We start from the raw sequence: 11,051 nt of genomic DNA on the forward strand, positions 1-11,051 counted from the left end.
ATCTGGCCAGACTACTTCCAATCATAAATCAAGATAAATTTAACTGTAGCAAACTAACAAGCTAACCATGAAAGTCAAATACAGCTCAACTATGCAATAAAGTGTGATTATTATTATTGTCAATTTCAAGAATATATAATAACAGCAATAATAATATAAAAACTTATAGTCAAGTCAGGTGTAAACGTCACAGGTTTTCCAACTGCTGTCTCTTTCCTGTCCGTAGATCATCGCGATGAGGGAAGATGAGGGAACGCTATTAACACTATAAAGAACTATCGTTGAATAGTTATTCACATTACATTTTGCGCGCATGCAAATAGTGACAGAAAAGCAGTACTGCTAGTATTCGGAAGGTGGCAGTAAAGTTCATTAAGAAGTGTTTCTAGCAGCGAAGGTTCTATGTCATACTTGGAAGATGGCGACTCAGTGTGAATCCCATGCTTGATTGTTGATAAAGCAAGTTTTAATATTTTACTTAAAAACTGTATCGAAAAGTCTGAAGAGAAATGTCACGACTTATTGTGAAAAACCTCCCAAATGGGGTAAGTATATTCTGTGGCGTCGATCCTTGAGATGCACAGGATTAGCTTGCTAGCCAACCTAGGATAGCTAGCTAGCAAGCAAGGCGCTTGATATTTTATTAACTAACAATTAATGCGTATTTAATAGACTGATTGTGAAGTACTATGCGTGTTCTTAAAAAAATATAATGAATCTAGCGAGCGAGATAGGTTAGCTATGGTAGTGCACAATATGTACAAATCAAATGGGCTATATATTTTGCGTTTTATTAGATGAAGGAGGAGAGATTCTGTAAGATGTTTGCAGCCTTCGGGACGTTGACAGATTGCGGACTAAAGTTCACTAAAGAGGGAAAGTTTCGGAAATTTGGCTTCGTGGGTTTTAAGTGTGACGAAGATGCAGAAAAGGCGTTGAAACATTTTAACAAAAGCTTTGTGGACACATCTAGAGTGACGGTAAGTTATCCTTCGAGTTCGTTTACTGATTAGTCACACTCGTAATTAATCTTGTCTTGTTTATCAGGGCAGGACTCTTTCTGATCACGTTATTAGGCCCACATACTCTTTAACGGTACCTATTAGCCTACCATATAATTAGTCAATAGTCAATTATAATCCATCACCACTTTTGTACGTTGTTTACCGGCTATAGTGTACATTATGTTAATTTCTATTGGCCTCTTTCATGAGTTACCTGGATTTTGACCAAAGGCCAGGTGTTGACCGGATGCACCGGAAACACTGTTTAAGCAAATAATTATCAACACAGAATAATGTTTTATAAATGCGTTTATATATACAAAATGTGTACCTCTTTTTAAAAAGAAGGCATCGATGAAAGAGGCTACTGGAAATAGACGTTATTGTGCCTATATAATTATAATTTACTTTAAAAAGGATTGCTTGCACAGCTATAGAGTAGGTACACATAATTAACCGGGAACTTGGTGCATTTTCAGGCGTGAAGTGTGATTATCTATTTTTATATTTAATTTGAGTCAGGTAGAATTTTGTACAGATTTTGGAGACCCAAACAAAGCCAGACCTTGGAGCAAGCACAGTCAGCAGGCTGACAAAACCAAGGACGTGCCAAAAGAGCACAAAGAAGAAGAAAAGAAAGAGAAGGAGGTGAGGAGAAAATGTTCTCTTAACCTTTATACCAAAAAACCCTGAAGTAATGTTTCATGTGTGATGAAGCACTACTTTTTCGCTTCGTTTGAAGGGAAAGAAAAGGCCTCTTACTCTTCTGGGAGAAGTAAGTTTACTGTCTTCTTCACCATTCTTGTTCAGTGCATCAAATATGTGCAACGTTTCAGTAGTTTTAGTTTAATGTAAAAATGGCCATACCATTTTAAGTCTCTTTTTGCTCCCGTTACATTCTGTAAAATCCTCTCTTTGCCCAATCCTCAGCTGGAAGAAGACCAGGCCTTTCAGGAGTTTCTTGCTGTGCACCAGAACCGCACGCTGGTGCCCACATGGGCCAATGACTCTGAGCATACTCAATCTGCTTACAACAGCAAACAGCAAGGGAAGAAGACGGGGAAGAAAGCTGCTGGTGATGATTACCTGAACTTTGACTCAGACGAGTCTGAGGAGCTGAGCGATAATGATGATGATGATGATAATAAAGAAGATGCCGCAGCAGATATAGATGCTGAGCAAGGTGCTTCGGGCTTCCTCGCACCCTTGAGTTTACACACACCGGAAGCAGGAAGTTTGCTTGTGAATATAGAGGCTACTTTTCATGTAGTAGAAAAGGAAAGATGATGTTCCTTTGAAGCAGATCTAGATGTTTTAACGTGTGAGACTGTGGTTTACTGAAATTAGGCTGGTATTTCAGGCTGAAATAAGTATTTATTTATGTAATAGATACATCCAAGGAGGCTCTGAAGGAAGGCGTGTCTGATATGGACTACCTTCGTTCCAAAGTGGTGGAGAAGTCCAACATGGTGAATGAGAGTGGAGATGATGATTATGATGATGATGATGATGAGGAGCAGAATGCAGAACAGAAAGAAGAGCATCCAGGCGCCGCATACAAGAGTGGTGACAAGGACAGTAGGGAGAAAGCCATCATGGCAGCACCTTCCCAGAAAAAGGTCAGGTTTGATTAGGCTTGCAGTATCTGCCTGAGAGTTGGTTCTACTATAGCTTGTTGAAAATCAGGTGCTTTGCCCTGTTTTTCTGCAGTTTGAACCCACTACAGACTTCACAGTCAAGCTACGTGGAATTCCGTTCAGTGCTAAAGAGGTAAGATCTTGCTTAAACTCTTTAACTTGTTACATTAGTGGGTTATAGCCACTTAGTTATTGGTTAAATCCATCTTCCAAAGGAGTGTGTGTGCGCGCGTGTGTGTATGTGTGCGCACAGGTCTCTGCATGCACGTCGGATAAGCTCCTCTTTCTCCACAGAAACAAATACAAGAGTTTATGTTGCCACTGAAGCCGGTTGCGATCCGATTTGCCAAGAACAAGGATGGCCGTAACTCGGGTAAAAGCTGTTGCTACTGAGCCACGCATGCAGTGGGCACCACCACTCCAGAGTGTGTGATTTAAGTGTGCTGTATTGTGCTCAGGCAATGTGTACGTGGACCTACGGTCAGAGACAGAGGTGGAAAGAGCTCTTCGACTCAACAAAGAGTACATAGGTAAGTCAGTATGAGCTTTCTCTGTACAAAAAGGATTTAGAAGAACAAGACAACACATGAAAACGTTTTACCTTAAAGGAAGTCACAGAATATTGTATAACAATTTTTGTGTGTTTAGGGGGGCGCTACATTGAAGTGTTCAGAGCCTCAAACTTAAGTGACCATGGGAGACCAACGAAACCTGCAAGGCAAGAGAGGAACTTTGTCTCCGAGTTGAAGGAGGACGAAGAAGAAGAGGACGTTTCCGAATCTGGGCGGCTCTTTGTGCGGAACCTGCCGTACACCTGCACAGAAGAGGAACTGAATGAGCTCTTTGTTAAGCATGGTGAGTATGATCATGTAGGTGGAATGTGCATTTGCTTTTAAACGCACACAAAAAGTTCAAGTGGGCATCTAATAGAGCAGCCCGCCTTCATACCATGACCCCTGTCTCCTGCAGGTTGTCTGTCCGAGCTCCACTTTCCCATCGACACTCTGACTAAGAAACCCAAGGGCTTCGCGTTTGTTACTTATATGATCCCTGAAAACGCAGTGACTGCCTTAGCCCAGCTGGATGGCCATATATTCCAGGTACAGAGGTGTTTGTTGCCCTTGTTAATTTGTGCTGACTTGAATAGCTTACTAACATGCCATGTGTCAAATAGGGCCGGGTATTGCACATCATACCCTCCAGGATAAAGAAGGAGAAGCCAGAGCAGGATGACAGTGTCCCAGGCAGTTCTTCGTACAAGAGGCAGAAGGATGCCAAGGACAAGGCTGGCAGCGGCAGGTTGGTGTTTAAAAAGCGTGTTTTCCTACAGTGTGACTAATTGCTCATTATCCTTGCTAATTCGGTGACCCTAAGTTGATTTTAAACACATTCTCTGTTACTGACTTAGTGACTATTCATCCAGTAAAAAGCCCAAGATGCAATGACATTTTTAAGACGTTCTCTTTCTCTTGCAGTGCGCATAATTGGAACACGCTGTTTCTAGGCACGAGTGCGGTTGCTGATGCCATTGCGGAGAAATACAATACGACCAAAAGCCAAGTGCTTGATCATGTGCGTTTTCAGGTTTAGTGACATGCTGTCCAGACAGTTTAATGTATGGTGAGTAACTAGACTAATGAAAAGTTTGTGTGTAATGACAGGAGTTGAAGGGTAGTTTGGCTGTACGGATGGCACTCGGAGAGACTCAGATCATCCAGGAAACCAGACAGTTCTTGCTGGACAATGGAGTAGCTCTGGACTCCTTCAGTCAGGTATTATCTCTCAAGTGGATGTTAGTATGGAGAGCAAGTGTATGATACTAGATTTATGCTTAAACAGATGAGCTGAGTCCTTTATCCTCTTAAGAGTACATTTAATGTGTCTGCTAAAATTGTGAGCTTATGTATAAGTTGTTAGATGGCTTTTCAAATGCATTTAACCCAGTTGTATTCTTTCATTAATTGTGTGTTTGCATGTGTCTCCAGGCTGCTGGCCAGCGCAGTAACTCTGTGATCCTAGTGAAGAACTTGCCAACAGGTGTGCAAGTAAAGGAGCTGGAAGCCCTCTTCTCACCCCATGGCTCTTTGGGGAGAGTGTTACTGCCCCCTGCTGGCTTGACGGCCATTGTAGAGTTCTTGGAGCACACTGAAGCAAAACGTGCCTTCACCAAACTTGCATACACAAAGGTACGCTTTTAGGCCAAAAGTATGTGGACACCTGACCATCACAAATATATCAGCTTGTTGGACATCCCATTCCAAAACTATGGGCTTTATAATAGAAATGCTGTCCACTTTGTGGCTATGACATCTTGTATAACAATCTTCTGGGAAGGTTTTCCTCAAGATTTTAGATTTGTGCTCATTCAGTCAAAAAAGCAATTGTGAGATCAGGTACTGAACTCAGAGGTCTACTCATTTAAGATTAGAGAAACACAAGAAATGTGGAGTAATCCTTGGGAAAATGTACAGTCAAAATATCTTAAAGTGGGGTTTGCATCTCTGAAGCTATATTTAGTAAGATCTGTGGCACAATGTATAGATAAGATAGTGCTATATTAATACTACACAAGCAAAATTTCTTTGCAAGAAAGTGAAAGCTAGTGGATATGTTTTTTTTTTTTTTATAAGATTCTTCATTTGGATAAAAAGTATTTATTATTTATATTTTTGTAAAACAACAAAAATTACAAGTTGCAGATTATCCTTAGGGGTTTCTAGGATGTTCAGTACAAAATTCAACCCAATCCAGTGAAAAATAAACAATTGATGAGTCTTAGAATTAAAGAATTGCAAAAGTGATTAAATTTAGCTCAGAGGGCCAAAAACAAAAACAAAAACTAAAAAAACTATTTGGAGGAGAGCTATAGGATTTTGCAACTTCTTATGAAATTACCAGGAAACTTATGATTTATTTCATATGAAATGAGGACATATAGTACTATGCAAGTCTTAATCTCTCTCCATTTCTTCCTAGTTTCAGCATGTTCCCTTGTACTTGGAGTGGGCTCCTATGGCAGTCTTCTCGACCCCACCTAAGGGCCATAAAGCAGGTGAACCAAGAGTGTAGTATGCTCTGCTTTAGTAGTTTCAAAATATTCTCAAACAAGCTTTCATCACTCTTCCAGGTTTACCTTTTGTTTTTTATTTTGTTCATTCTTCATTGCTCATCTTTTGCTGTGTATCCCTTTTTCTAGAACCTGTGCCTGTGTGTAAGGTTGAACAAACAGACCCAAAGAAAAAGGAAGAAGCTGAAGAAGAGGAGGAGGAGGAGGAGGAGGAAGAGGAGAGTTTGCCTGGCTCAACACTCTTCATTAAGAACCTTAACTTCAGCACCACAGAAAAGACACTGCAGGAGGTGAGGTCAAAATTCATGAGAGAGAGATTATGGGTCAGATTGAGAGGCGTGGGTGTCTATAGCTATAGTGGAAACTAAAGACCAGTGCGTAGGGAACACATAAGAGAGCGCCATAATTAGTCAAGTGTTTGAACTGCAGTCATGCCTTTTATCAAATCTTGTCTGTGAATTTCAGACATTTTCCAAATGTGGAGCAGTGAAAATTTGCAACATATCCAAGAAGAGGGATAAAGCAGGTATGTACATGCACATCCATTTTTATTTACACAAGCAGGTAGAGTTGATTTTCCTTTGGGCATCTGGTAAGCATCACCTTTAAATCTGCCTTGATCCCCTTTCTTATATTGACATAATTTATCTTGATTCCATGCTTAAAGGCATGAATCTTATTGATTTTTAAAAAAAATCATTGTCTCCTCATATTATTCAGTATATTATGTAAATGTATGTAAATTATGTAAAAAAGACTAAGTAAAAAGCAAGCAATCTCTCCTTTTCAGGCAAACTGTCATCTATGGGCTACGGCTTTGTACAATACAAAACCCCTGAGGCTGCTCAGAAAGCCATGCGGCAGCTGCAGGCAAGTGGTTCTCATTTCAGAAGCATCAGTCTTGTATTTTCCCATGTTAGTACATTTCAGAAGTACATTTTTTTCTGCCTGCAGCATTGTACTGTTGACGAGCATCAGCTTGAGCTGAAAGTCTCTGAAAGAGGATTAAAGTAAGAGAAATCTACCAAGCTTGTAACAAATATCAGATAGGCATACTTCTACAATCCAGTACCCATGGGTCCTGTTTTGGTATTCTTGCATGGTCCCCTGATCTAATACTTTTTGAACTTCCTGTAAATGGCTTCCCATGTTACATTCTGTTTGCCCATTTGTTTACCAAACTCAGGTTGGGTGTGGCACAAACTGGCAGGAAGAAGCAAACGGCTAAGAAACAGACAACTTCTAAGATCCTAGTGCGAAATGTCCCCTTCCAGGCCACAGTCAAGGAACTGAGAGAGCTTTTCTGGTCAGATCTCATATAAAATTTTAGCTTTGTGTTTAACAAATCATGTGTAAATGTGTTGTAATACAAAAATATGTAGATATAGATTTTTGAAAACGTACATTTTATATTGACATTTTAGTTTCATAATTGAAGTTATGCTCAAAAAGGACATTAGACATTTGATCCCAAATGTTAATTTACATTTTAATTTGAATATTCAAATTTAATTGAAAGTACATTTGGAGAGCTGAAGACTATACGTCTGCCAAAGAAAGGCTCTGGTGGAGGTCACCGTGGCTTTGCCTTTGTGGACTTTCTCACAAAGCAGGATGCCAAGGTGAGTGGAATTCAAATGCCCTTATTGTCACTCCATTGGTATTAAGAGTCCAGCCTGACTGAAACCCTGATCACCTGTGAAACAGCCAATGTCCTTCTCTTGTCTTTCAGAAAGCCTTCTCAGCTCTGTGCCAAAGTACGCACCTGTACGGCAGGAGGCTTGTCCTCGAGTGGGCCAACGCAGAGGAAACTGTTGAAGACCTACGCAGGAAAACGGCTCAGCACTTCCACGGTAAGATTGCGCCTCTTCTCAGCCATGCCCCAAAGCATGACAGCTGCACTCTAGATTCAGCTGCATTGTTCCTGGATTTTCAGTTGAAATTCCTGATTCTTGAATATCCGTGCATTTGTAGGTTTTTCATTACCAAGCTCTGTGTATGTCCCCAGATGCTCCTAAGAAACGGAAGCAGACCGGAGTGTTGGAGGGAATACTGGAGCAGATGGAGGTGGAGGAGATGGACAGCTGAACAGCTGATCATCCATGTGGTGACAAGGACAGGGTGAACCTTGCAAAGGAGTCATCTGTCTTTTTATTTGGCCCTAAATTAATTACAACCAGCTTCAGATGAAGGCCTCCCTGTTCACCAGATTGGGAAACTTTATTTCAACCTGTGATTTTCTTCAAACTGCATCCCACTGACAAGGAGGACCTGCAGACATGAATAATTTGGATAAAGGACTAGAACTGTTCATTTTTGTACTCTGTATGGACTTTACAAGCCCCAATTGTATCCCTAAATTAGTGGTTCCTCCTGTAACACACTAAACATATAATTGTTTTGAAGTAATAAATTAGAACATTTGTACAGACCAGAATTTTTATAGTTTATAGCTTTTACTCATGTTTCAGTGTTTTATTGTTCCACTACTGCTTTAATTCAGTGGATGAAAATTGTCTTCATGATGTTAGAAACATATTGTATTTATTGACAAGGAAAGAAGTGATTTTATGAGTAAAAGAAAATGTCTACTTGAGCTTGTACTTTGCTTTGCTTTTATTTTGTCAGGAAGGCTTAGGACAGCAAGCACATCTGTTCTTCAAACTGGGACTTCCAGGTGGTAAATGTATGTTCTGCCCACCAGACCAAAGAGCCAGTTCTCTGGCATGGTAGCCAAAACACATCCACTTTGAGTGACGGTCTCCATCACCTGTGGTCAGAGTACACATTTACCCTCACCACTAGTACATAAATTCTTACATTGTTTCTCCTGAACGTTAAAATCAAGAAACCTTCACAGTAACTTTGAAAGAGTCCTTAAGAATTTTGGTATCCCAGTATTGTATGACTTTAAACTTAATTACATTTTGTGAGGATTTTAAGTCATTACATTTATATACAAGCTGATGCTTGTATCCAAAGCAACTTCCAATTATGACTGAGTACAACTTGAGCAATGAATGGTCAAGGGTCTTGATCAGGGGCCCAACAGTGGCAACTTGGCTGTGGGGAGGCTTGAACCAGCAACCTTTTGATTACAAATCAAGTACCTTAACCACTGAGCTACCACTCAGATCTACATACTGAACATGTGGCTGACTCCAATGTCTATTTTCCAATCAATGTGTACTTAGAATCCAAAAGGTAGTCCCACACACAGTAAATGTTAACACTATTTCCAGCTTGTCGGTGCTGAGACATAGGCAGGAAAAATATTTTCTTGATTATCCAAGCTTTCACTATGAAGCACTGCCATAATCCTAGTTGGGTTGTTTTTCCATTTCTTGGGCACAGGCAGCATCATTTGATTTCTGCTTTGTCAGATGCATGGATTTCATTAAAGTTACTTTGTTTTGACCTTCAAATTTGACAGTGTGTGTCAGACTTGTTCCTTTCTGTATGGTTTCCACTAAATCTGCCAGGTGTGTCCAAAATGATGTTCTTCGTCACTCTAGAGATGAGGGAATGGAGGTGAACACAGTCCAAATACTTTGAAGTGGGACTTCCATTTGAGCTGCTGTCTTCATTTTCATACTTTGCCACAACAGGACTACCAAGAGCCACTGACCACCAGTTGTTGCTGGCTCAAGAGAAGGTCAAACTACATGGCCAGTCAAAACCATCTTTACCGCTTCCACTATTAAAAACTTTCACTCCCTGGCGACTTTGAGGTCCATCTACCTTATAGGTCCACTACATAGGTGTACAGTTACAGACTGTAGCCCATCTGTTACTGGGCAATTTATCAACCACCGCTAACCCATTCAACTCTGGTCAGGTTCTGGTCAGGTGTCACTGCTAGACTGAGAGTGATGTACCACTTAGTAATATCCAACCAAGTGTGGCTCTGTGGACCACCAAAACTACAAAAGGGCTAGACTCCAGACTCCAGTCCTGCAGTGCCACCCTCCTTCTGAGGTGTGATTACCTTTCTGGGAAAAGCACACATAACCAGAGGTAATTCTTTATAAGGAAATTAAAGGAAAATGTATCTTATAGAAAACAATGATATGAAGTTGTCATATGACCTCAACAGTTCCAAAATGGCAGAACTCTTTACTGCATTGTCATAGGTCAGACATGGTGCACGCTCACCATTCACCTTTTCCATCATTTTTGTATTTTGCTGTGGGAAATAAACTTCTAGAAACTTCTGGAAAATGGACCAAATAGACTGAAAAACACAAAAACATACTTTTCCAGTTAAACTGTCTTAGGGTGGGGCTAGGCCTTAGTAAACTTTTAAGATTTTAATAACATTATTAAATATATTTAATATTTAATAATAAATATTTAATATATAAAAAATATCTAAAAAATTTAAAATTCTATTTAAGCAAGTATCATAAAAAGGCATGAATGTTTTAACACTACATAAAGGGGAATTCTACCAGTTTCAAAATGTCTGTTACAACATGTGTTACATGTAATGTTATTAAAGGTAAAATAGTGCTTAATTTGGGGAAAGTTTTTTTTGTGTGTGAATATTTGCCCTAAAAGACCCTATATGTACCCCTCCACTATGAATAGATTTTCTTTTTAAGTTTGAGACCAAAATCTTATCTAAAATAATCTTTGTAATCTTGTAAACTATTAGAGGCATTAAAAATTGAAATATCTACCTCCCATCACCACCACCATGAACAAAAAAATCGTAAATTTATTTATTGCTAAAATCTAGTAAAATTAATAATTTTTATTGCTGTATAGCTCAAACCAGTATGCCAGCTGGTGTCATTTACCTTGTTCACTATTTTTTTTTTCAGCAATAAATCTTAGTAATAAAACAGTACAGAAAGATGAAAAGCTGAGTGAAAAATCTACATACAATTTACAAAGATGAATAAAGTAATTAAATAAATACTGAAATAAATTTTTAAATAATATTGAAATGAACTGCTTTAACTGCAAAAATGGAAGAACAAAATATCTGTGTAGAAGAGAATACTAGATTAATATATAAAACTGAATGACCATGTTGACTTAGAAGCCATCCTCTAATCCAAAGGTATTCTAATCAGTCCTGAAAGTCCAGATCCTAAAGATTTTCCACCCTCACTTTATCTAGAAGTCAGGTGTGATCAGAAATTGGCCAACCAGTTTCATGAATCATATAATCAACTATAAGGGATTAAAAATCCAGGACTAGATTCAAATACCTAGTCCCATCATCAGTGGTCTGTTTCTGACCATAGATCTCTGCTCTTGGTGGGATATTTTGGTCAGTGGACAACTCTTACTATATATGTAAAAACTTCTGCAACTTGGCTGTAAATTACCCAA

At 39.3% G+C, this 11,051-nt stretch overlaps 1 protein-coding gene across 2 annotated transcripts; it reads left to right on the forward strand.

Moving 5' to 3' along the window:
* Positions 1 to 392: 392 nt before the first annotated feature.
* Positions 393 to 8,304, forward strand: rbm19 (RNA binding motif protein 19). 2 transcript variants are annotated; one of them, XM_081718333.1, is made up of 24 exons: positions 393 to 545; positions 798 to 980; positions 1,527 to 1,652; positions 1,747 to 1,779; positions 1,935 to 2,187; positions 2,394 to 2,623; positions 2,715 to 2,774; positions 2,936 to 3,014; positions 3,100 to 3,171; positions 3,290 to 3,496; positions 3,611 to 3,741; positions 3,816 to 3,940; positions 4,117 to 4,213; positions 4,303 to 4,413; positions 4,627 to 4,827; positions 5,618 to 5,693; positions 5,838 to 5,998; positions 6,174 to 6,234; positions 6,499 to 6,572; positions 6,657 to 6,718; positions 6,895 to 7,014; positions 7,228 to 7,330; positions 7,441 to 7,561; positions 7,717 to 8,304. In XM_081718333.1, the coding sequence occupies exons 1-24, from the start codon at positions 510 to 512 to the stop codon at positions 7,794 to 7,796; spliced, it is 2,802 nt and encodes a 933-aa protein (XP_081574459.1). In that variant the 5' UTR covers positions 393 to 509; the 3' UTR covers positions 7,797 to 8,304. The 2 variants fall into 2 exon arrangements, with proteins under 2 accessions (XP_081574459.1, XP_081574458.1); XM_081718332.1 differs by having other exon boundaries at positions 6,499 to 6,718.
* Positions 8,305 to 11,051: the final 2,747 nt, after the last annotated feature.

This window comes from Electrophorus electricus, chromosome 7 (genome assembly GCF_041902795.1).
Source record: "Electrophorus electricus isolate QZ-2024a chromosome 7, ASM4190279v1, whole genome shotgun sequence".
NCBI lineage: Eukaryota > Metazoa > Chordata > Actinopteri > Gymnotiformes > Gymnotidae > Electrophorus > Electrophorus electricus.